Source organism: Stegodyphus dumicola, chromosome 10, assembly GCF_044657685.1.
Source record: "Stegodyphus dumicola isolate Sdum_Otavi_A_Nest chromosome 10, ASM4465768v1".
Lineage (NCBI taxonomy): Eukaryota > Metazoa > Arthropoda > Arachnida > Araneae > Eresidae > Stegodyphus > Stegodyphus dumicola.
This window is the reverse complement of record NC_140777.1, coordinates 149,030,359-149,058,244: the sequence shown is the minus strand read 5'-3', so window position 1 is coordinate 149,058,244 and position 27,886 is coordinate 149,030,359. Positions and strand designations below refer to the sequence as shown.

Here is a 27,886-nt window from a genome sequence, read left to right as displayed (position 1 = left end):
AGTAGATGAATAACTTGTATTTTCTTCTTCAACTATCACGAAGTCTGGGGTAAGTACTTTATTTTGCTATCCTCTGTGGGTCACTTATTTTATCCCTATCATTCGGGTTATTGCGGAAACAACGTGATGTACTCTTAATCATTGTTATAACTTCATCGCTGATAGAATTGATATTCAAAATTTTGGTTATCACTTATACACCTGTATAATTATATTAAATATTTCTCATAGCTTACAGAATTTAACACATCATCATTACATAGGAAATTAAAATATATAAGTATTTTTACTACATACAAATATTTTCACCACATATAGCTCTTCTCAATATTATTTTCACCACATATGGTGCCGTGATATTTATTTTTACTACTTCTAATTAATATTTTCACTACATATGGTGCCGTGACAAAAGAAATAACTTAAAATCATTTAGTTCAGGTTGAGAATTCAAATAAAATGTGTGACCTATATTATATTTGCTACACATATGATTTATATGGTGTAGAATTTATGATAAATGATAGGTAATATGCCATGAAAGAGTAATCCTATTTTGGATAATTCAAAAATTCAATTTCATATGTATTGTTATATATATGTGCATATTTAAAGAAAGTTTTAAGATATTTGAATCAAAAGCTGATTTCAGTAATTTCATTGGATTGTGGTATGTAATGATAAAATAATGTTCAGCAGTATTAGAATCCAGAAGTGTTAATGATCAATGTACTTATATTGCATCACTAATTTGATATATGCATGGTTAAAGTTACAGGAGATCCTACTTAATTACTAAATAAAAAAAATAAAAAAAATAAAAAAAAATTACCTTAACTTTGCTATCTAACTATGCATGTTTGGTAAATGTATATGTAAATTATCAGAGAGAGTGCTAAGTGTTTGTGTAAAATAATGTAGATCTCAATAACATTAAAATAGAAATAGCAGATTGTAAGGTAATGCAACATAAGTAACTATATTTCTTCATCCATGTCAAAGCTTAAAGGTAGATTTAACATTGGTATGGCAACTTCCCTAGCTTCTGTTCTGCCCACATTTAGTGGCAACTTATCTGAAAATGTAAATTTCTTTCTTGATCAAATAAATAGTGTTGCTAAATTAGAAAAATGGTCAGAGGAAAAGAAAATAATCATTCTGAAAATAAACTGTAGGGGTAAAGCTCTAGATTTCCTAATTAATGATCCAAGAGTGGCTAAGGAAAATAAATTTGAAAATTTAGAAAAATTATTAAAGAATACATTTGCACGAGTTGAATCCTTTCAGGACATTCTACAGCAATTCTCAAACATTTCTCAAAAGTGTAACCAATCTGTTAGGGAATTAGCTGACGAGATTACTACAACAGCAACAAAATACATAAATGAAGATTCGGTTGAGGATTCTAGTTTACATAAATTAAAAGAGAAAATGAAGCTCACTAAATTTCTTGAGGCCCTCAGAACAGACATTAGGATTGAAGTTAAGAAATTAGGTCCATCTTCCTTTGATAAGGCTGTAGAATTGGCAAGTAATATAGAAAATGCATTGAATGATGAGAAAACATATTTGAACAGTATAAATGTTGAGCAAAATTTAGAGATTACTAATCTTCTCAAAGAAAGACTTGAACAGAATAAAATTATTCAGGAGCTAACAGATAAAGTAAATCAACTTTCTCAAAATAAGCCTATAAACACATCTTATACAAGAATAAATCACAACGCTTCTACATCTCAAAATTCTAGCAACTTTAATAGTGTATCTTGTCATATATGTAGCAAAAGACACTTAACAGATTGTTGGTATTTTCCTAGGCAAGACCAGCATAATTTTAGAAACAACACATTCAGGGGACACAGACAATTTCGAAACACTTGGCGGAGGAACTATCATCCTTACAGAAATAATAGTCAATACAAAAAAGGTCAGAATAAGCATTTAAACTAGCTAAGGATTCTTGCCAGATATATTACAACAAAAATTTTAGACCCCTTGCAGGAATCCGCAGAGACTGGGGTTATAAAGAACACCTGTATAGACATCATAATCCAAAAAAGATCCAAAGTAACAGCAATAATGTCCAACACAAGTTTGCAAAAAATAAAAGATGTAATAATAGAAACTCAACCAAATTGTTGATGTCTTGTAACTCAGAAAATTCTAATTATCTGCCAATAATCAAACTTAAAATTGGTTCTCAGACTTATGAAGCTCTTCTTGATACTGGTGCAAATTTATCTTTAGTCCAACCAGATGTTATTGAGGAAATTAAACAATTCACTAAAGTTGAATTTGTTTCTCGGATGGTAAGAATAAAAACTATTGAAGATTCATGCATTCCTTACATGTCTGCAGTTAATTTAAAATTCAAAATTCAAAGTAAATGGTTCACTAATTTATTTTATGTCACCCAAAACAATTGGAATTCTACTTATCAGATAATCCTAGGTTATGACTTCATTCAAAGTAACAAAATTTTGTTAGATTCCATAAATAAGAAACTCATAGTAGATAATACTCATTTGGACTTTGAAGAAAATTATCCCAATAAAAAATTAAGCAACTCAGTTAATGTAAGAAAAAAAAATTGTAATTTAAACTCATTAAGAATGGTTTCTAACATAACTGTCCAGCCAGGTCAATCTCAAATCATTTCTTTAGCTGTTCCTGAAGCTTTAAAATAATTTAAAGAAATTTTGCTTTCTCCAAAGCCATCACAAAATAAGTTCCATATCAATGAATCTTTACATATAGTTGATTGTCACAACCACATTCAAACTATTGTTGAAAACAACACCAATGAGAAATTAATTTTTAGGAAGAATTCTGTTATTGGAACTGCTGTGCCATTTCACTTTGAGGATATTGTTAGTCCCAAAAATCGTGAGACTTTACAAATCAACACACTAAATCTGCAAGAAGTAATTAAACTTAGAAAAGAGGAATTAAATGTATCAGACTTTAAACTAGATCATTTAAATGAACAAGCAAAAAATGAAATGATAGAATTGCTAATGAATAACTAATGCTGTGTTTTCAAAATCATATAATACTTTAGGATCTACTGATAAAGTTGTACCAGAATTTAAACTTCTTCACAATTTCCCAATTCAAACTAGACCTTACCCTATTCCTAAAATTGCAAAACAGTATGCTCAAAAAGAAATTGCAAAATTATTAGAAGCAGGCATAATAGAACCCTCTTCTTCAAGTTATAGTTTTCCTGTAATATTTGTTAGGAAAAAGAATTTACCTGGTGAAGATAAAAATGCACCAAAATTTCGTATGGTTGTAGATTATCGTCTATTAAACTGTATCACAGAATCATACAAAATTTGTTTACCAAAAATTTCTGAGATTTTGCATAACATTGCATTGCTGGTAGGAAATTGTATATTGTACTGGATTTGAAGTCAGCCTTTTTCCAGATCAATTTGCAGGACTCTGATAAAGAAAAGTTGGCATTTTGCGCCGAACTGGGTAATTTTCATCCTTGTAGACTTCCCTTTGGAGCTCGCAATAGCACTTCCTATTTCCATACATTAATTTCAAAATGTTTAAATGACATTAAAGGTAGTAATGTTCAATTTTTTCTGGACGACATTATTATTGCAGCTGATAGTATGAGTGAGTTAAAAGTAATTCTTCAAAAAGTGTTTGACAGATTAAAATCATTTAATTTAACTCTAGATCCAGCTAAAGTGCAGCTCTGTAAATCTGAAATAACTTATTTGGGTTTCAATATTTCACAAGCAGGTTTTTCTCCTTCTGAAGAAAATATTTCAAAGGTTACAAGATTTCCTATTCCAAAGGATGTAAAACAAGTTCAGGCTTTTCTTGGCATGATGAACTATTTTAGGCATTTAATCCATAATTTTGCTGAGATCACTCAGCCAATAGTACACTTAACTAAAAGACATGTTCCCTTTGTTTGGAATCAAGATTGCCAAGATGCTTTTGATAAATTACAATCAATAATGTTGGACAAACCAACTATAAGGGACATTGATGATAATCATGAGATATTTTTTATCACTGATGCTTCTAAAGTAGCTATGTGTGGTATTCTGTTACAAAAGATTGATGATAAATTCTTTCCTGTAGAATTTTATTCGAAACTTCTCACTCCTGCTGAGTCTAGATACCCATCGATCAGGCGTGAGCTTTATACTATTTTTTCTTCTGTAAAGCATTTTTATGAACATTTATATGGCAAAAAATTTACTATTTTAACTGATGCTAGACCACTCACTTTTCATATGCAGCTGGATAAACAGCCTGACATTGTTGCCAGATGGTTGTTGTATTTATAAGATTTTGATTACTCTCTAAACATATACCTGGTTTTTCCAATCCTGCAGATTTTCTTTCTAGAGTTCCTGAAGCATCTCATAGTGTAAACAATATCAACTTATTTCATTCAGATAATACTCAGTTAAGCATCCAAAATATAGTTAATCACCAAAGAAATGACAAAAATATTAAGGATATCTTAAGCCAAATTAACAATAATAAAGCTGATAGTTGTGGAAAATATTTTATTGATAAAAAAAATGGTGTAGTAATGATAAAATTATTACTACACCATTTTTTTTTGATCATTACAAGTAACGAGCTAGACATGAAAATTGTGCTACAAAAACAAGCTTGAGTAGTAAAATATATATACATATATAACAATAATAAAAAGAGGAAGAAGAAATTAATGTGTTAAAAAAATTAAATTGTAGAGTAATTGGTCTAGATGTATTTAGTAATTTCAAGGGCAAATTGATGTCATCCAGAAGAATTTATAGAATCTGTATAATTAGAAACTTGTCAAAAAAATTATCATTAATGCAGAGTTGTGTTTAACATTGAAAATGTATGAATGTAAAAATAGGTATTAGCTTACAATTTCCATTTACAAAGAGAAAATTGTAACTTGACTACAGATTATAATGAAAGTGTATGCTGTAACTATATGAGTAACTTGTATGATATGTATTAGTTATTAATTTTTGATTGTACTTCATATGCGTAGTACTTATCCCAGACAGTGAAATTATGATAAAATAATTTTTGACTATTTTTCATTTGATTTAACTATTATACCAGATCATATTTGTAATGAGTGTTGTGCGTCAGTAAATTTATCGTGCAATGAACTGTGTTTCGGTGAAATTTATCATGCAGTGCTCAACGTCAGTGAAGTGCAGTGTTCATGCGATGGTCTGTGCTTTTTCTTTGGCCGGAGGGAATGTGCTAGCAAGCCGGCATCTACCATCAGACGATATCGCTTCAAGAATCGTCATCGTTTCGTCCAAGTCCTTGGTGGCAGTTGTTGGACCGGTTTTTTTCCTCTTTGCTGCTGGGAGTTCAAGGGTGAAGGACGGGCTTCGGCCTGTCCCTTCACTGACTGTCTCTTCACCTACAGCCGTGTGACGATGCACGTTTAACTTTCCTGAAAAGTCCGTAACTTTCCTGAAAAGTCCGATAACTGTAGTTTTTTTTATTGAATATCTTCATACTATATGCAGTTGCTGAAAATTCATCCTGGTGGAATGATGTTTTAAAACGAGAATCGTAAACGATCTCATTGTGCAATTTAAGACTCATCCATTTTCTATCGCCACGTGGTGACTGCTCCAAATTAATTCACTGGTAGAAGCTTCAAAATCAAAAGAAATTTCAAGATAAGTATATTCCTGGTCTACATATTTCTTCGATTCCAGATATTTCGTGATCTATAGAAAGTGATGCAAATGGATAGTGCTCTGTAGTATATCGATAAACGAATGGACGCTCTGTATTTATAGTAGGACTATAGTTATGATCTGATATTTAATTTTTTTTGTTTATTTGTGTGAGCTCAGCAATAAAATTTTTTGATAGGAAAGATAAATAGTAGATGAATAACTTGTATTTTCTTCTTCAACTATCACGAAGTCTGGGGTAAGTACTTTATTTTGCTATCCTCTGTGGGTCACTTATTTTATCCCTATCATTCGGGTTATTGCGGAAACAACGTGATGTACTCTTAATCATTGTTATAACTTCATCGCTGATAGAATTGATATTCAAAATTTTGGTTATCACTTATACACCTGTATAATTATATTAAATATTTCTCATAGCTTACAGAATTTAACACATCATCATTACATAGGAAATTAAAATATATAAGTATTTTTACTACATACAAATATTTTCACCACATATAGCTCTTCTCAATATTATTTTCACCACATATGGTGCCGTGATATTTATTTTTACTACTTCTAATTAATATTTTCACTACAGTCTGTTATATTTACATCCACTGAAGAGGAGTTTCATGAAAGCGATTTGTAGGCATGAGTAGTATTTTGAAAGAGTGCTATATCTCTGTTAAAGTACTGAGTGGAAATGGTAGGAGAATGTTACCTTGCAATAGTTGCATGTTTTAGAACAGAAAAGATATTAAGGTGAAAAGGCAGAATTAGTGTGATCTGAGTTCTCCTACTTTTATTTTCCCAGTAAAACATTTTTGTATAAAGAATGAAAAATAAATGCAAAAGTGGAAAGGGGATTGTAATTATGCAAAACATAATTTATAACAAGTTCTTATATATATGTTATATATATATTATATAAATAATGTATATATAGTATATAAATTATATATATATTATATAAATATATATATTATATAAATAATGCAAAACATAATTTATAAAATGTTATTTATAACAAGTTGTTATAAGAAGTTCTTCAACAATTGAGAGTAATATTATTAAGTTATAGAGAAATACATTATAGAGAAATTTACATTGTTACTTCTTTGCTATAGCGGCCGCCAAAACTGAATATTTAATAAACCTACCTCACTATATGTTATATCTCGGTTGATTACCGATTACATTTTGGAGGCCGTTATAATAAGGAAGTACCTTTACACCAGTGTTACTCTAAAATTATTTTGTTGGGAAATAACTGCTTAGTTAAGTATGAAAACTTTTTTTTTTGGCTGAAAAGCTATTTACTTTTAGAAAAAAATAATTAAACTACTTTAAAAATATTACCTTAAATATTAATAATTTACTTTCTTATGCAAGAGTTGTTTAAGTACGCCTTATAAAGTTTTGAAAACTGAGCCTTGCAAAACATTATTAATGAGTGTGAGTGAGAGAGTGTGAAAGAGAGAGAGTGTGAAAGAGAGTGAGAGATGGTGTGTGATAGAGTGTGAGAGAGAGTATGTGAGAGAGAGTGTGAGAGAGTGAAAGAGAGAGAGTGAGAGAGAGACAGCGTAAAAGAGAGTGTGTAAGAGAGAGTGTGAGAAAGTGTGTGTGAGAGAGAGTGAGTGAGAGAGAGAGAGTGATTTACAATTTTTCACTTAAGCTATCATCTGTAGCTAAATAATTATAATATTGCGACGGCTGTGTTAATATACAAATGTTCATTTTAGTGTTCATAATATTCCAAGGGTATAAGTAAGAATAAATTGTGCTCTAAGTCGCAGCAGAATTTCATCAATGGGCACAGATTTGGCAACCATTACTTGAGGAAACACATATGATTTTCAATATTTAGTTATTAGACATTTTCTTCCTCCTTTCTGCATATCATCATGGTGTAATTGGATGCTTATTGTACGAGTATTCGAGTGGTCCAGGGTTCGAGTCTCAGCAAGGGCATGCACATTTTCCTTCACATCTTTTGCTGCTTCCCTAGCCCCCGAAAAAATTCAAATGACTCGTAAAACTAAGAAGCGAAAACAATTAAACCCATTAATAATAATTATTATTTCATTTCTGAAACGAAGCATCGCAAGCAGCTTTATGATAACAAAAGAAAAGTTGATACTTCTTGTTTTGGAAGCATTTTCAACAGATTTAAACTTACTTTGAGCATATAGCATCTCATTTAGTTTTGCGATTAAGCAGTATGCTGAAAAATGATCTCTCTATCTTGGATGGAATAAAACGTCACTGAACATTTGCTATAAGGTATTAATCATAATTACGGGAAATAACGAAACCATTTGAATCTCGGATGGTGACAGATAGGAGAGAAGATAAATTATTGGAAATAAAATTATGTGCATTTAAGTTCTCACGCAATTAGTTTAATTTCTGTCCATCTACTTGGAAATGGGGAAGATGAAATGACGATTTCTCCCACGTTATGGGAGAGGAAATCTCCAAGTGATTAAATTTACCGTTAAAAAAACGAAGCAGTAGTGAAAATTTATGCGCTTTTTCTGAGATTTAATAGGAAACTAAAAGGAAAAGAGATCGAAGAGAATGATATTCGTTTTAATTAAAGCTGTTATAGAAGTGAAAAGAATGTCATAATAAAACTTAAATTCCTTTCTCATTTCTTGTAGATCAAATGCAACATCTTATGCTTTAATTCCGGTGATTTGAAATGCAAATTAATTTACGCAGTTAATATTTTATGTTTAATATCTTTATAATAACGTGAATAACTAAATGTTATGCCATTTATGGCAAACGAAGGCAATTTAATTCTCTGTTTCAGGCACACAAAAATGAATGTCTGAACAAATTATAATTTCCAGATTTCATTTTTTACTCTACCATTTCATTTTTTATTTTAACATTTTCTAAGTCTTTTTGTCATTTAAGAATGTTATCGAAATCTGAGAAAAAATTTTCAAATGAAAATATGCATAATTTTATTATGCTAATTTTGTTAATGCATCTGCTTCATGAAGTAAAAGAACCTTTCTCTTATTTCTTGTTTTCGTAAAGGCTATATTTAGGGGGGGGAACTAGAGGCTAATTATAACAAGGGTAAACAGTAACACGCACGTTAAACAGTGAAATTAGAAATTAGTGTTTAAAATTTTTGATTAGAATTTTCACATAACTTCACTTTTCACTATCATGATTCTTATGATTCTTATGAAAGGATCACTTAACATGATTCTTATGAGTATCGCCTATTACGCAAGCACCGTCAGTGCCTTGGCGAAATGAGTACTGAAAGGTTGTTCCGTCCTAGCTAGTTAACGGAAAAAAATATTTGTTAAATTACGATTTAACGTAAATTAATTGACCTTTTTAAAAATGGTTTTACTTATTTATTTTTTTCTACATATTATGCTTTAAATTGTTGCTTTAATGTTTTTTACTAATTGGCATTTTGGGCTAAAAATATTTAAAAACAGCATATCTTCAGAATTTTCATTAGGCAGTTTCGTGCCCTGGAGATAAAAATATTTTATTCTTTATAGTGTTGCCATAGTTCGCTTTGAAATTGCTGAGTTTTATAATAAAAAATTCGTTAAAATTTTACAAAATATGAAATAGACAAAAAAAAATTCCAAATTCGGTCTTTGAGTTCAAATTCGGGCTTTGAGGTGACCATGTTCGGGTGCAGGACTCAAAATTTTATGACACTAAATATCGTTTTCTTTTTTTACAGTGCGAAAAACATACATACACTTATAGAGATACAGGGCGATAATATTTGGTGGCAACAATTTGAAAAATGATATAGCTGTTTATAGCGATTCAACGCAAAATGCCGTTTCGAGACTAATTTGGGCTAACGCCCATCTGGGTTGACGAATTCGAAATTCAAAATTGAGGCTTCCAGGTGCACATGTTCAGGTGGAGGGCTACCTTATTCAGAATTTAATGGCTTTACGTACTGTCATTATTTTACAATGATAGGAACATACCTACATACATGCTGATTCTTTATTTAATTTCTTTAAAAATAATAGAGAGTGATAATTTTTGACGACAAAAATTTGAAAAGCGATTTGCCTTTTATAGATAACTAACGCAAAATTCCATTTAGAAACAAATAGACTTTTGATTTTAAAAAAAGAATATTAAGAATTTAAGGGTATTGTTAAATGTTGAAAGTTTAATTAAATACATAGATCAAATAAAAATTTTCAAAAAGCTGCGCCATTCAGTTGAAACGTTCACATATCACACACGAATTTGTTTCACACGAACAACTGTTTCGGACAATTTCTACCAATTGAAAGAAAGACGTGCGATTTTCCCCTTCCTTTCGAAAAAATTGCAAGTTGTTCATTTTCAACCAATTAGCTATCAGCTTGTTTGTAATTGAAAACCAATTTCCCCTGTATTAACTAACCCCAAATCGATCTGTGGCGATTGGCTGTTGTGAGAAAGCAGAAAAATTGTTCCAAACAGTTGTTCTTCCGAAACAAACAAATGTGTGATAGCAGCTTATTAACCAGGCACTTCATCCTCATTTAAAAGAAGGAATATAAAACATTTTAGCCTGAGGATTTTGTAGAATTTTCTTAAAATATGTTGCACTACGATCTTAAGCAAAATCTTCTTAACTATTATTTAATCTTATTAATAACATCTAAAAAGAGATTAGAGACCTATTGACTAGACATTGATGAATGCATTGTAGACTTTTAGATATTGTTATGGCTCCCATTGTATATTTAAGAACAGAGCAGCAGCTGCTGAGCAATAAACATGCCGAACGCTTATATTTCAGACCGGAGTTCGAATCCCTGCGAACGATCTAGGTGCATGGACGTTTTCGTGGCTTTTCCCATGTATAACTAGTATACGACACAATTTCCGTTGAAAGTTGTCCATGAAGGCCTCCCTCCCTTTAGGCAGATAGTCATCGAGTCCTTTGTCGTATTTAAATGAACCAAAGATAGTTTAGAACATGCTCGAGAATGAAGCAAGAAAAAAAAAAAAAAAAAAAAAAAAAAAAAAAAAAAAAAAAAAAAAAAAAAGAGCACTCACTTAACCATATAAAGTATGGTTTTATCACTGTACAGCCAAATGTAGTGATTGGGAATGGTCATTTCCTGAAAAGTCACTCTTTTAGCATTCTTGAAGAAGGAATCTGGCCTCCACATCCTTTTCAGCCAGCTTACAGGCAGCAAACGATATTTCATGGTCATATTTTCTGGTAACTTCAGCCTGTAATCCTTCCAACTCTGTGACATGAAGATATCAGCTACGTAAGTCTAGAAAAGAAACAAAATTTCTTAGTGATAAGGATATAAATTTTCATCTCAACTGAAACTTGCGTCTGTTTTACTTTGATTCATCCATCTGAAACTGCAAAGGCAATTGAAGGACTGGTTTAAAGACCTTTAAGGAATGAATTTTACATGTATTACAACAGAATAGCTTAAACGTAGAAGTAACTGAGCAAATAGCTTGAAATTTTAAAAACTCTACAATTTCACAATAATCAATATTGCAACGAATTTGATGCATTAATGCATTATGTAATTTCTGCCTTTAAGTAGATTTCCTGCCAATCGTATCAGAAGATGCTTGATGTTTTGTCATAAATACCTAATTTAGGAATTACAAAGTATATGAGTTGAATAAGTCATACAAAATGTAACGGATTGGTGTCATAACTTTAAGAGGCGATGAAAAATGGCAAAAAATAAGTTACTTAATACAGTGAATGTGAAATATGAACCCAGAACCACGCAAGAACGAAGAATAAAAAGTCATTTTAATTACAGATATTTACAAGAATCGGAATTTTTTCAACTTCTACAATACATGCATCACAATGATTACTGATAGAGATTAAAGATGAATTTTTAATACTAATGTTACTTGATAAAGACAGTGCTTGAGCTCAAAAGAGAAGCTAGAATGTACAGCAAAAGTAGGATTCCTGATGAAGACGATTGAGCTTTGCAAGTACCGTATTTCCTCGCCTATTTTCTCCGTCACATATTGTTTCTTGAAGATTTTTAGTGCTGCGCTCTAAATTTATAAAAGGTATTCGCATTATTTACCCCCTTCCTCTATTGCACATAGTTTCTCCCTCTGTGGGCTAGTTTAGTGCTAAACTTCATTCCATTGATTAATTTTGTTTTTATTCAGTGCATTCAGTTTGCACCTGCACTTTCGTGTTAGCATTTCATCTATTTTATCTTCCCTTGCATTTATTACTTGAAACGCACTTTGCGCAGGTTCCTTGTTCTGGACGGGGCAAGTATTCTCACACTTAAGAAATTTTCGAAACATATGATTTCACCTTACTTCTGTTAAGTACGTTCCAGGTCATTTTAGTCTTATTCACTGCTGATGTGCAGTCAAAAATAATTCATGTGAAGTGCTTTACAAGATAATAGAGTCAAACGCGTCGGAAGCTAGTTACCTGCAATTTAACCATGACTACTTTTCATTTTTTATTTATTACTGTAACCACGTTCTTCGGAAATCAAATTACTCTCAGAATTTTCCTGTTTCAATTTTTGACCGATAGAATTATTAAAAGAAAAGGGAACGTACGCGAGCTTAGTACCGTATTGATAAACGAAAGGTATGCTTTATTTTCAAATAATAGAAAATAATGAAAATTGCTGATGTAGACATGCATTATCATTAGCTAGATAATTTGAAACGAGTTTACCACCGAACAACCGGACGTGGTCAACAGATGAGGTGCAGTTCTCTAGTGGAATATCGATATATGGCATGCAGCGAAAATGACTCGACAAAAGTATAATGCTTTCGGACGGGAAATTTTTCTCAGCCACATAAGGGTTAGATACTTCCTTTCATATTATTACCTACTTAGAGTTCTTAAACGCTCTTTATGAAAAAAAAAATCATAGTAAACAAGAAAACAGAAATGTAGTAAAGATATACTTTATGGGAAAACAAAACTCTTTAAAAAAAGAAGGCTTGAAAAGTTGCGGATAAGCAAGAGTCACAGAAAATGATGGCGACTGCATTAATGATTAAACATATGCAATATATCTTTATTTTTATTTGATATTCTCTGACTCGAAATGCATTGCTTTTCTAGCAAACCTATATAATTTCTGCATAAAATGTATGATAGGTTTCAGGAAATGATATTAGATAATCGTAAAATCTATTTTGAGAAAAATATAGTAAAAAAATGAAGTTTTAGAAAAATGTATAAGGCAATATTATATATGCAATTACCTATAAAGGAATTTGTTGAGGGATTTTAGGGAGTGTTGCATATGATAACAGAAATATCTTTAAAATATAAAAATATTATTGATTTATATGCAAATGAATGTTCTTACTAGACTGCAACGCTTTTGCGTAAAAAAATGACACTTAAAAACAAAAAGTAAAGCATTTTCGCTTTCGTTATTGACCTAAGCTTTACTTAGAAAAAATATTAATAAAAGCAAACGCAATTAAAGCTGAAAAACATCTAAAAACCTAATTAAATTTTTACAACCATTAATGCTAATGACTAAAGGAATGGAAAAACTACATACAGTAAAACGTTAAAAATCGGCTGCTGTAGATAGTTAAAAACCAAAATTAGAAGAAACCACAGATTTTTTGAGCATATTTATATATTTCTATGGAAAAATATCTCCTGTGAAAAATTAAACGTGTTTTTAACAAAGTAATTTTCTTGCTTCTATTAAGTGTCTCATTAAATACTATAAAAACATATATAACATTATATTGTCATACTATAAAAACAGTCTTTTCCTCAATCGCTATTTTGTTCAACTTCTTAACATTTTATGCAATGCCAATTGGATCAGTTAGAGATTCAAAAAAGTTCCACAAAAAATATAAATCCTTATGGAGAAAGTATACTGCTTCTAATCTTTGATTCAATTCAACAGAGTACTTTTCAAATTAAAAAATTAAATTAACGAAGATATTATGGAATATCTTGGGATAAAAGCATTACTTCAGAGAAGTGGCAGTTTAAACAGATCCATGCATGGAAAGATTTTGACTTGTGAAAAGAAAAATGTGTCACTTACTTAAAGATGTGAATAATAAATGCGGTAACATAACAATGGCAGAAAAAGAATGCTAATAGCCTTTAAAATTAATATCAGTAGCAAATTGCATGCTTAGAATATTTTAGGTGAAAAATAGAAAACTATATGCATACGAATTCATACCTCAAATGTAAAGCGAATTTATCTCACATTTTTTCATAGCAAATTTCCACATTAAATCAAATTTATTTTTTGAGCAAAACAATTTTTGATCAAAAACATTGCTTGCCTAGGCTATCTCTTTAAAATCGCCGTTTCTGGAAATCTAATGTTAAAATTGAAACTTAATTGTTTAATTACTGATTTACAGTTTTTAGGCATTTTAGTTCTACGGCGGAATATGATTAGTGTCATTTTTAGTGCATCAAGTTAATTTCTACCTCTAATAATATTTATTTCTACATATGATAATGTTCTTTCCGAAGTCCTACAATAGTTCATCAATGTTTCTAAATTTTGTTTCTAATATAAAAAGTTAAAATAGCCATTATACGTTTCTAATCTCTCAAATCTGCTTTCAAAATCATTAAAGTTTTATGAATAAATATGTTAAGTATTTTTCAATTTTGTTTTAGGATAAGCTGCTGGCTCGTCTGGAATTCTACACTAGGGATAATTTTTTTTTGCGATTTCCTGTAAATTTAATGTTTGTATTCGATTTATTTATCAATTTAGTGTTGTTTAAACATTCATTTGTTTAAACATTGTTAATCATTTAAAGGATGTTTTTAAGAGAGTGCTCTGGAAATCTGATGCTAAAGTTTAGACATTATAACTGTTTACTTGCGGGTTTACAATTTTTCGGCATTTTGTTTCTTTGGCAGAAAATCATTGATGTTCATTTTAATGCCACTTAAATTTCTAACTTCATATTTTATTCTACATATTTCAATGCTGCTGATTTTAATATTACCCTAACTTTTAAAGCAATGAGTTTCAGACTTCTAAAAAAATATAGCTTGTATGTTATTAATACGTTAATGATAATTTGTTACATCTCAGCAGTTTGTTACAAATATAAGTTCCCAATGTGTTTTTTAAAGTAATTATTACTGAAAACTGTCAGTCTGTCTTTCATGGTGCATGGATTTTCACGATCAGTGGTTTTGCCTCCCTACGGCTTATTATACTTCTATACTGGTTGAAAAAAATTAATCTCTAATCATTCTGTCTATATATACAACACACACTCTCTCACTTTATATAGATAGATAGATATGCATGTATTTATGTGTATCTATGTATGTAAATAAATATATATATATATAAATAGAAAGTAAATAGCAGTTCAAAAACTTATCAAACTATGCACTGAATAGCTGCAATAGTTGGTGATAATACTGTACAGTAAAAAATAAAAATAAAACTTTTAAATTTATCCCATATTCAATTCGGAACAAGCTATTTAAAATAAAATCGAGAATCACAGTGACTAATTGCATGAAAAGGTGCAAAAAACAACAACAACAACAAAAAAAAAAAAAAAAAAAAAGGAAATCAGTAAAAAAGGAGTTTTTATATCCTTTGCTGCATCGTAGTCAGAGATTTAGTAAGAATATATATATATCAGGTGGGGGCCAAAATTCATTCAATAAGAGCCTCATGTTGGGTTTAAGGAAAGTTCGGGAACCGCAACTAGATTTTCCAAAAGCCACAAGGCTCTGTTAACGGCAGTTTGCTTTCAGCATATGATGATGCGTCGAATACAGTGTAAAGTTTTGTGGTGTCTTTGTTTTCTCTAATTACAGCTTTATGAGATAAAAATTACGTTTTCAGCTCATCTAACTGAGTAAAAATACCGAATAATTAGCAGATATTAGGGTTATTTTTTGAAGCATGAAACATAAAATATCTGGTGTGGACACTCCATGACTTCTTCGTACACCATTTGTCTTCGTCCTATTAAATTATAAAATTTTTTGTTGCAATTCATTCAATTTTTTTCCTCGAATTTCATTAAAGATGTATTTCTGAATCGATTCATTTAATTCTCACTTTGCGGCAAGGCAAATGTACATAAAACTCAAAATATCTTCATTAAAAACAGTAAAATATGGAAAATCGTAAAATACCAAATAAAAGGTTTTCTAAATAAAAGTTAAAAACAGTTGCAAAATAAATTTTACAATTAAAATTAGAGTATCTACTCAAAAACAATCAATTCAGTCAGCGGGCAGGAACGGTATATATATATATATTTCGAAGAGTATCGGAACCCAAATTGAAAGTTCACTTTTTAGTCCCACTCGGCAAAAGACACCGAAGTTGGTACACAAATTGACTGACTGAATCATTCTACTAAGAGTTTCAAATGTAAAAAAAATGGGTAACCACTTAATGGACTTTTAAATTGTTGATAATTCTGCAACTATTGTATTAAAACTAAAAGCATAAAGACCTTAACCGGAACGTAAGAACAACATAACTCAGTCAGATTAAAAAAATATGCTATATATATATATATACGTTTTTGGTGCTGCCGATTGCAACGAAAACGAAGATGCACAACTACATTAGCAGTTCCGTGTACAAAATTTCAACGTTCTGAGGCTACTCGTTTTTGATATACATACATACATATATACGTACAGACGTCTTAAAAAATCTCTTCTGAATCCATTTTAAATCTATTTTACTATCCGTTTTGGGAAACAGAGTTCTTTTTTTTTCTGTCCGTACGTACAGATGCCACGCAAAAACATGGTTCCAATGGATTCAAGAGCGGTCAAAATGGGTATTTTTGTTAAATATTACACCCGAAAATATTCACAATTATAGTACTAAAACGTTGATTTCTTTGGCGGGATTCGAGCTATGCATCTTCTAACTATTAGTCACAAGTTATTACGGCACGCTTTGCGAAATGCCATAATTTCCTACATGCTTAGTTTCAGGATTAAGGAGAATATTTTTTTACTACGCAGAGTGTAACAGAACAAAATATTTCTTTACAATACAGACTATAACAATGATGAACAATAACTTTGACAAACGAATTATCATTCATGCAAAGAAACTCTTGCTGCAACAAGAACAGTTTTCTGGATAAACTGAAGACTGGAACTAAATTAAAACAATTCAAAATAAATTCATTATTGTTATTTTCCATATATTATGTAATTATTAAAACAAAGCTTCAAGTTAACGAAATTCCGTTGCTACTTATAAGCCCTAAAATAATTAGGTTAAAAAAGCAGAAAATTTAAACATCGTAATAAATATTTTGTAGCAGATATTCATGAAATATAATATACAGGTCTGGTAACATATGAATAATTATTAACGAAACTTAAGCAGTGAAAATTAACTTTATATCAGTAATATCAAAGCAAAATCATTTATTTGGTAACGGCCAATCTGCTTTATGTATAAGAAAGATAACAAAAGGAGTAAGAATAGAGCTGAAAAACAACAGATGTCTAGCTAGAAAAAGAAAGAAAAACTTTTTATCTTCGTATGAGGTAAACCGAAAAAAATCGTTAGCACTAATTTGCCAAATAAACTTCTTTTCTACCAGCCAAAGTACAAGTATAATTCTCTTTGCAGTCAATATCCACCATTTGGACGTGACAGGTACAAAGAACAAAAGACGAAATTCCTGACGTCAAATAGAGAACTAAAAGATATTTTCAAAAGGTTTTAAAGAAAAGAAAAATTTTTATTTGGAAGAACGTTTTGGGAAATTTCCTTAAATACAAGAAAAGAAATAAAGTCACAGAAAACCTGAAAGGAATGTTAAGAACTTGCCTTTAGGAACCTTTAGGAACTTTTCATGGAAATCTTAGAATATTCGGAAGGATACTGATTTTACAAAGTTTATGTATTTGGAAAAGAACTTCTAGGCAAAATAAGTCGAAATAAATATTCCTCTTTAAGAGTAACTTGCCATAATAATAAAATGGGATCTTACATTCCTTGTCTCAACCAGATGAGCTTGAAAAAAAACCTAAAGTTTAACAATACATTAAGTGGAACATAATTGCTGTTTGAATAATATTAAACGTTGTATTTTTAGTTTATTACTTTTCTTAATTATTTAGTTATGCATCATTAATATCCTTGTCGTCATGTTTAATGCAAAATATAAAAAATCCAGCTCGTTTGATTACCTAGCAAGCTCTTGTAAAAGGGGATTTTTCACTCTCATTTGAAGAAAAAAAATTTGCAGATAATAAATTATGATGGAAAATTGAAATGAAATTAATTTCCATTTAATTAGCTTTAAGTATTGTAGACTTTATGGATAATTCTAAAATGTACTATTTCATTTAATTATTTAACTAATATTATTATTAATAACTAATAATATTAATAACTAATATTATTAATATTCTTGACCAATATCGGTTTTTTTTGTCATATATTGAGAAACGTAATCATGATAAGTAATAAAATTTTCATGTCGATCAGAAACTCCTTTTTATTTTAGTTTTTCTAAATATTGCATATTACCTAATATTTAATATCGAGTCACAAATGAATGTATTAGTTTGTTATTAATTAATTGCTATGACTTGAATTTCCAACGTACCTTACGATTCATAAGCGTTTTACATTACTTCATTGTATCTGAGTCTGAAGAAATAAACTTTTACCATGAAAAAATGAAAGGTTTGAAATTTAGCTCAGAATGATTTAATTAATATATTTTTATTTGGCTTAAAAAGGAAAGTAAGAAATAAATAACTAAATCTGTGACAGTTGATTTCTAAGTTTATAAATATTAATAGAGCATTAACGTAAAATTTGTCTTTCTATAATAAAATATATCCATTAGATAGCAGATTTGAAGTTTGGAAAGCCAACTAGTTTGGAAAGAATCAATTAACTTTTAAACTTTTTTCTTAACCTTCGAAACTACAGTACTCCAAATTTACTCACATTACGCTAACTATAACTGTAAATTAATATTTGTAATAATATAACCTCCTGTTTTAATTAACTACAGTTATTATTTTCTTAGAGATAAAGGGAAATTGGGTGCATACAAATCTTTTCTTTTCTGTTAGGTATCAAGTTGTGCACCTGAGCAAAAGAAGCAGTACTTACATTAGTTTAAAAAATGACTGATGAGATTAATTATATTTATCCTTACCCGAAAAAAGCTTAAACAGTCAAATTATAAAATATATATTTTATTATACATTAAATATAATTAAATAGATGTAAAGGAAAATATGTTGCAGCAAGAAAGTTGTAGAAAAATATTCCAATATATAAATCAAACTAGAGGTGTATAAAATTATAGTAAATTAAACCTAAATTTAACTACGTAAAGAAAATATCTTTAATAAAATAGTTTAAATAAAAATCATAGTTTGGCAGATTACCAAAATTATAATGTATTATTTGTAAGGAATAGTAAGAAACAAATAACAATATTCTTCAGCAAAAATCTTGGTATTTACTTACTTTGTTTATAAAAATTATGGGTAAATCATATAAATCCTAATTTCGTAAAATGAATGATTTTTGAATCAAATGTTGATTGAGCCATTAAATACACTTTCATTAATTAGCTAACAGATATCGACTGTTGTAACTATGCGACAAGTGACTATTTGTTTAAAGTGAGGAATAAAGCACAGGGCATAATTCCTCTACATTAAATATTATGTATTAAATTTCGAAGGAAAGTTGGCATACAACTGTGTATATGAATTGAGTGCGTGTTATATATTAAACAGCGAATTCACGATCTGTTTCCTTTACATTAAATATCATGTATTAAATTTCACAAGGAAATTTGGCATACATCTGTGTGTATGAATTGAGTGCGCATATATATATATATGTATATATATATATATATATTAAACATATATATATATTAAATATATATATATATACATATATATATATTAAACAAATATATATATATTAAACAGAGAATTCATGATCAAGTTAAAATATAGACGATATTGGTCCTAGATAACATACACACAAAAAAAGAGCATAAAAAAAGATGTGTAGCAGGCTTGTTACTTGGTGACGCGCAAATTATATGCCTGTGGCCAAACGCATAATTTCGTTTTTATACTAATAAGGCTATAAAGTATTTTCTTCCTCCTTCCAGCAAGCCTTCGTGATGAAACGATAACATACTTGTAACGAAAGTTCTAGATCAAAGTCAAATCACTCATAATCCAAAAGACAAGATGCATGGCCTGGAGGGTTTTCCATAAATTTTAATTAAGCTTAATATTTACATATATACAATGTAAGCTAAAATGCCTGAATCGAATATTTAAGGCTCAAAAGGCAAGAGCTGAATAGTTCCAGCTAAAATCTAAATCGAATTCTATTGCGTAGTGCATCGAAATTCTACCTTCGAGAAGAAGAATATTTTTTCAAGTCACGTGTTCAGAAGGGGAAAGGTTAAGTAAGACAATAGATGGACTCCTAACGCCATTTCTTGGCGATATCAAAGAATATTCCTTAACACACTCCCCACCTGAACTCTGACAAGAGTTTATCTAACTCAGTTATACATACAATCAAGTACATAAATCACTATTCTATAAAAATATTAAAAAATACTAATTAGTCAAACACTTCAATTCCAATACAGATTATACACTTCATGTATCAAATAATAAATGTTATAACTAATAAATGAACTAAATTTTAAAATATTTTCCACTTAACTGAACAAACTTAACTAACGATATTCAATTTAATCATAAATAGACAATAAAGGAAAAAAGCATAACTAAATCGTTAAAGTTCAAAATATCTAAAGTTCAAGAGGATATAGATGTTGAACAGTACGTTTTAAAATCCCATTACCAGTTTTTAATTCGAATGATCGGAATTTACCATCGCGTCCAGGAATAATTTTTATGATTCTACCAAGTTTCCATAACAGTTTGTTTTTATTATCTCCTTCGACTAAAACAACATCTCCTACTTTTAGTTCTGGTTGAAGTTGCGGATTCCTCAAGAAATGGGCAGTTCTAAGATCTAATAAATATTGTTGCTTCCATTTCCACCACAACTGTTTTAACAGCAATTCTTGATAACGCTTTATTTTTAACAGCGTTTCTCTTGTCGTTTCGTTACCGATGATTCTAGCAAAGGTCAAAGGATACTTCAAATCAGTTTGTCCAATGTTTAAGAAGTGCATTGGAGTAAACGGTTGCGGCTCGTCATTGTCGTTGTAAACGTAACTTAGAGGTCGTGAATTAAGAACTGACTCCACTTCGACAAGTAGTGTAGACTTTTCTTCGAAAGTCAACAATGCTTTTCCTACGATTTTTCTTAAACATTCTTTAACAGATCTAAAAAGTCTCTCATAAAACCCTCCCCACCATGGGGCTCGTTCGATTATAAATTTCCAATGGATTCTTTCTTTGGCAATGAAATTCTTGAATTTGTCATCTTTTAAAACTTTTGAAAAATTCTCAAGTTCTTTCTTTGCCCTCTTAAAGGTCTTGGCGTTGTCAGAGTAGATGATTACGCAGTTTCCTCTTCTGCTCAAAAATCTGCGAAATGCAAGTAAAAGAGATTCTGTTGACATATCTGATACAAGTTCTAAGTGTACAGCTCGGGTTACTGCACAAACGAACAAAACAATATAGGATTTTCGAATGTCTTTAGACTTCTTTACGTAAACTGGTCCGGCGAAATCAATTCCACAGACTGCAAATGGAGGCGATTCTTGGATTCTATCCTTTGGTAAGGGTGCTGTCATCTGGTCTGCTGGTTTAGCTAAACATTTTTGGCAAATTATACAACCTTTTAATGCTTTTTTGACTAACTGTCGTCCTTTAGGAATCCAGAAGCGTGATCTGACTTTAGCTAAAGTCGCAGCAATTCCTCCATGCATTATCTTCTCATGTTTTTTGCATACAATTAGAATCGTTAGTCGAGAATTTTTAGGTAAGATTATTGGATGTTTATTATCTAGTGAGAAGTCAGAAAATTCCAGTTTTCCTCTCAACCTCATGATTTCCTTTTCATCAATGTAAGGAACAAAATTATACAAAGGAGAATTTTTTCCAACCGAATTACCTTCTTTGAGGGATTCATATTCTTCGGTAAAAAACTTCTTTTGCTCTGATCTTATCCAGAAATTTTCTGATTCTTGTAACTTTTCAGCTGTGAGAGTTCCTTGAATGTCGCTAGTTTTTATTAATTTTTTAATGAAACGTGTTGTGCAAGCAGTGACTCTTAACACCTTCTCTAATTTGCTATATTTTGATATGTCGAAAAGATTATCTGCACTTTTTTCGATTGTACATTCAAGTTGATGTATATCACCGGATCCCTTTCGGTATTCTAATTTGTTTTCATCTATTGTTTCTTTAATATCTAATCTTGGCCAAAGTTCGTGAGGGAGTTGAAGCCATTGGGGACCTTGCGTCCAAATGGTCTCATTTATTAACTTGGAAATCTTCGTTCCCCGAGATACGAGATCTGCAGGGTTGTCGACACCTGGGCAATAATGCCAATCTTGAGGTGAACTCAATTTTTGTATTTCTTCGACACGATTCCTGACAAAGGGTTTGAAGGCTTCAGGTTGTTTCTGGATCCAATAATAAGTAATTGTTGAGTCTGTCCAAAAATAGCACGGAATTTTCAATTTCAGTGCTTTCAGAATATTGCTGACTAACTTAACTGATAACAATGCCCCCATTAATTCTAACCTCGGTAAAGTAAGGGATTTTAGTGGGGCTACCCTATTTTTAGAAGAGACAAAGGCCGTTTTGATTTCTTTATTTTCTGTCGTGAAACGTAAGTATGCGACTGTACCATAGGCTTTGACACTTGCATCTAGAAAGCAATGTAGTTCGAGATTTTCGACATTAATGTTCGAGTGCATGAAAAGGTAACGAGAGATGGAGAATTCAGCCATTTGAGGTAGCTCTTCACACCACTTTCTCCATTCAGAGGACAAATCTTCAGGTAACGGTTCATCCCAATCTATTTGTGACAACCAAATCTTCTGTATTAAGCACTTTATTCTAACAGTGAAAGATCCTAAAATTTCAATCGGATCGAATATCCGACCCAACACTTGTAGAAGAAATCGTTTTGTTTCTATTGGTTTAGATGTGAAAGACAATAAGTTCCGAACATCAAAATACAGTAAGTCCTTTGAATTATCCCATGCCATACCTAAGACTTTAAATGGGAAATTTTCTCTATTAAAATCTTCAGGATTTTCATCTGGAACGATACCCTTTTTTACCCACAATTCATGTAATTGTCTCGAGTTACTATGCCATTTGTGAAGCTGCATGCTTGCTTCCTTAAATATTTGGACCGATTCTAGACTCGTAGTTAATGCTTCATTAATCGTTGGTTGGCTTCCAATCACATCATCTGCATATACGTTCTCATTCAAAAAGTTAACCGTTGTAGGATAAAGTTTATTATAATTTTTCAGATGATGTTTAATGGTAGCGGCTAATAGAAATGGACTAGTATTTATTCCGAATAAAACTCTAGTGAACCTGTATATGTCAGGGGAAATGGTTTCATCATTAGGGAAATCGGAAAACAGAAACCTGGTTGCGTCTCGATCTTTTTCATGTATGAGAATCTGTAAAAAGGCTTGTTTTATATCTGCGGTGAAGGCTATTAGATTATACCGAAATCTTAACAATATTTCGAATATTTTAAGGTATAAATTTGGCCCAACATGTAGACAGTCATTTAAAGAAATGGATCCTGGGGCATGCGATGATGCATCATAAACAATACGTAATTTACTTGTAGCTCGATCCTCGGGTATAACTTCCCTATGTGGCAAGTAAAACACGACATCCTCTTCATTTGAAATTTCTGAAACTGGTTCGATAATATTTTGTTTTAACTGATCTCTTAATACGTTCCTGTATTCGGAAAATAGATTAGGATCTTTTTTAAATCGTTTTCTAAGTCGATGAAATCTTTGTTCTGCGATTTCCCTATTATTATTTAGATTTGATTTGTCATGTTTCCAAGGCAATCTAACTTTATAGCGAGAATTTTCATATGTTATATTTGATTCGAAATATTCGACAACTTCATTTTCAGTTGAATCGAAGTTTTCCCTCTTATCAATAAGTCCTGAGTTTTCAAGTCATAAAATTTTGTTATTTGTTTGGAAATCAAATCTTCCCCTACAACTACATTAAAAGCTAAAGAGACATCATCATCACCTTTTCGTCCATGTAGGCACCAGCCGAAAATAGTTTCCACTGCAACAAGATTTTTGCTTAAGCATTTAACGTGTCCCATTACTATGTTGTAACAATAATCTGCACCAATTAGAATGGCAATGGGTTTTTTACAATCGGGAAAATCTGCGAGCAACAAATTTTTTAATTGTCTGTTTTGCTTAATTTCTTCTGATTTAGGAGGTGGAATATCTGTACCTGATATATGATCAGTTACTAATAATTCAACTTCTATTCTAGAATCGGGAGAACATCTATGTTCTAAAGTTAATTTAACTACGTCATAATTTTTTTGGATGGGAGAAGTATTCCCAAAAGTGTAGACAGTCAATTTTTCTTTTCTTATGACTTCGAGGCTTAATCTATCCGCTAACTCGCGAGCACAAAAACTTTTCATACTTCCACTATCCAAGAGAAGTCTGGCAAACACCTTTTCCTTAGCTGTTTTAACTTTTATCGTGCAAGTCTGTAAAAGAATTGTATTATTTGCATTATGTGAAACGGCCGAAACAATTTCTTCTTTCTGTTCCTTAGTTTGTGTAACATTTTTCGAAATTAATATAGTATCCTTTTTATCACTTGGTGTATTTTTAACTATCGAACTGGATTTAAAACATATGGCTTCTGAATGTTTACCTTTGCAAATTTTACAAACTTTAGTTTGGCGTTGTCGACACTGTGAGATTTTGTGTTTAGGGGCCAAACAAAGAAAACAACGCGCTTGTTTTTTCAAAATATCTCTCTTCTCATTAACTGTAATAAACAGGACTCTGAGTCATGGTTTCGAAAACAAAAAATGCAGTTTCCATTTGATGACGCGGCTGCCATAAATTCATGTGTGGTGACAGTTTGTTTATGCTTCGGCGTCGGTGGATATCTGTTAATACCTTTCATTTCCGGTTTTGACTTGCGTGGAAAGGACAACGAATTAATCTTTTCTCGCGATTCTATTTCTAATCGGAGAAAGTCTAGAAATTTGTTTAAATCATAGGTTGAAGGATTTTCAGTATTTGTACGATGAAATTCTAAAGTTATATCGTTCGGGACAATTTTCATCAAAATTGGAATAAACATGTTGGAATATGTTTCTGGTTTCAGACCGAATGCTAAAAGGCTTCTGACTTGAACGTTAATTGTATCATAAAGTTTTCGCAATTTTGCCACTTCACTTGAATTTTGAACGGGATTTAAATTTAAGAGATTAGAAATGTGTGTATTGATAATAAGGTCACTTTGACCGAATCTATTTTTAAGAATGTCTATAGCAGAGTCATAATTAGCCTCTGAGATTGAGAGACCCTCTATGGCTGATGTTGCGTTTCCACATAAATAAGTTCTCAAATAATTAAATTTTTCTATCTTCGAAAGTGTAACATTGTCATGAATAGTGACCTTGAATGAATTCCAAAAATTCATCCAATCGTTATAATCTCCGGAAAATTTGTGAATTAAGAGTTTGGGCAATTTCACATTGCCTTCAATCTGTCTTTTGGTTTCAACTTCTGTAGATGAATTATTTAAATTTGTGTTGATATTTTGAGTATTGTATTTCCTTAAATAACGGTTGATTTTAGACTTCGCTATTATTATTTTATCGTTATATTCCATAGAAGTGTTAATATCTGAATCTAATTTTGATTCATCTTCAATCAAATTTTGTATTTTTTCATTTAAATCATCTAGTTCCGTTTCTTTACTATTTAACAATTTCAAACAATTTTCTAACTCTTCTTGATTTTCTTCTTTTAAATACTCATCTACATTTTTAATAATTTGAGTTACAGAAGCACGTATATGTGCTCGATTCTTAATTAGTGTCTTCTGTTCCATTTTAATAAATTATCAAAGGAGACTTACCGTGAGAAGTCTTCGCTTACAAAGCTAATCCAAAAGGCGAAAAACACAAATTTTCAAATTAATCAGATTCTTTTCTGGAGCCGATGCACCATTATGTTACGAAAGTTCTAGATCAAAGTCGAATCACTCATAATCCAAAAGACAAGATGCATGGCCTGGAGGGTTTTCCATAAATTTTAATTAAGCTTAATATTTACATATATACAATGTAGGCTAAAATGCCTGAATCGAATATTTAAGGCTCAAAAGGCAAGAACTGAATAGTTCCAGCTAAAATCTAAATCGAATTCTATTGCGTAGTGCATCGAAATTCTACCTTCAAGAAGAAGAATATTTTGCTTCAAAATAACCCAATGACTCTAAGGATTATAAAAATTGCCAATTAGACATATTATATATTTAAAAAATGTAAATGCTAAGAAATAGCGATAAAAAGCAATAATAAAAAATGGCAAGTTTAAGCACATAGGTAGGTGGCACTTTTTTCTTCGGAAGAAACCAACTGATAACCTTCAGAAATTTGATCAGCACTGAACACTGTAAATAAAGACTCTTCATACAGTTTGTCTTTAAGTTGTATATAAATCCTTTATATATAGCAGCAGAGAAGGGATTTATAATCAGTTGTATATAAATCCCTTCTCAGTTGCATTGGTTTGGAAGCTAGCAATGGATTTCACACGAGTGATTTTTGTAAATTATTGTTAATCTATTTGCCCTCATTTGTTTACTCTGCTCACCATTAGAAACAGAAATTTTCTGCTTTCTACATCTTTATGTATAAAGTAATTCATTTAAGTTACTCTTCTTCAACAGCAAAGAGAACCAGCAAAGAAACTGGATGTTTTAAAGATTTTGTTACATTTTCAGGTTATCCTTATATCTTAAACAGCATCTCGTTTAAAAGCTTTCCATTTTCTGTTCTTTTCAAGTTTCTGTTCGAGTTTTCAGTTTACATTTCCTGTTCTTTCTAAAAAAAGCTGCTATCAGAACGGAGGACAAGTTTCTCCAGTACCCTCATTGAACATAATATTTCTAGGAATCTTTGTTTCCAGGAATTTACATAGGTAGGTTACGTAGGAAGGCCCATGGACCTTCCTTCCTTTTGATTGGTTTCAGTAACTTCTGAGAGAATGCTTTTAAAGAAATGTTACCTGTCACTTTCATAGAAGTGATAAGAGCTTCAGTTGTCTCAATAAGAATACCTCACGTTCTACAATTTATTTACATCTCATTTCTCAGTTCAACTGTTTGCTATTTAAGTCATTTTTTGCATTCCTTAAACGAGAGAGAAATTTGAAATTTCCTGGATGAAAGGTGGAATTCACTTATCAGACATTTATGAAATTTTCTGCAAATGTGGTTTTGCATGTAAGAAACAAAAAGGCAGATCTTAAAAAATTCAAGATCAGGAAACTGCTTGATTTATTAGACAGAAAACAATACAAAAGTCAATCACAGCTTTCATATGTTGAAATGAAACTCATAACATTCAATTTTTGAAAGCTAATATTATTCTTATTATTATTCCTATTGAATAAAACCTTAGTTTGAATTTATTAGAAGCTTCTGAAATTATTCTTCGCAGCACTCATAAATGATATAGTTTCTTCTCCGTTATTGTTGAGAGAGTGGGAAAAAGATGTTCAGAACCACTATCCTATAATCTTTAGACCAAATACACCAACTTTCATGTGCAGCATTATAACTAAGAGGAACGTAATAATAAACGAAACAAAACAAGGAGTTAGATTGAATTTCAATGAAACTAATGCCAGTAATAAATTTCATGTTTGTGCTATATTTTTTTGTTAAATGTCTTCATTTGTTTATTATTGAACTGATGTTTTTGTAATCGGAAAAATCAATTAATGCTATTTTACTTTATATTAAGCAGCAGCTGTCATAACAGGTAGTATGTCAGACCGCATTTTAGCGTAAGTTAATATAAAGAGATGCAAAACATTTCTCCAAGACGAATGTCACCAAGATATAACTTGTTTTACAACAGTTACTAATTGCAAGCATAAAGAAAATGGCATCATATTATCTTAAGAATATGTAAAGAAAGGAATTAATAAGCAAAAGGAAAAGG

At 30.8% G+C, this 27,886-nt stretch overlaps 1 protein-coding gene across 1 annotated transcript in view; it reads right to left on the bottom strand.

Annotated features, from left to right (window-relative positions):
• Positions 1-27,886, bottom strand: part of LOC118182764 (glycine receptor subunit alpha-2-like) — a 249,424-nt gene that overhangs the window by 65,365 nt on the left and 156,173 nt on the right. Inside the window, exon 5 of the mRNA XM_085826111.1 lies at positions 10,746-10,972. Within this exon, the coding sequence (XP_085682237.1) occupies positions 10,746-10,972 (227 nt within the window). The remainder of the gene's footprint in view (positions 1-10,745; positions 10,973-27,886) is intronic.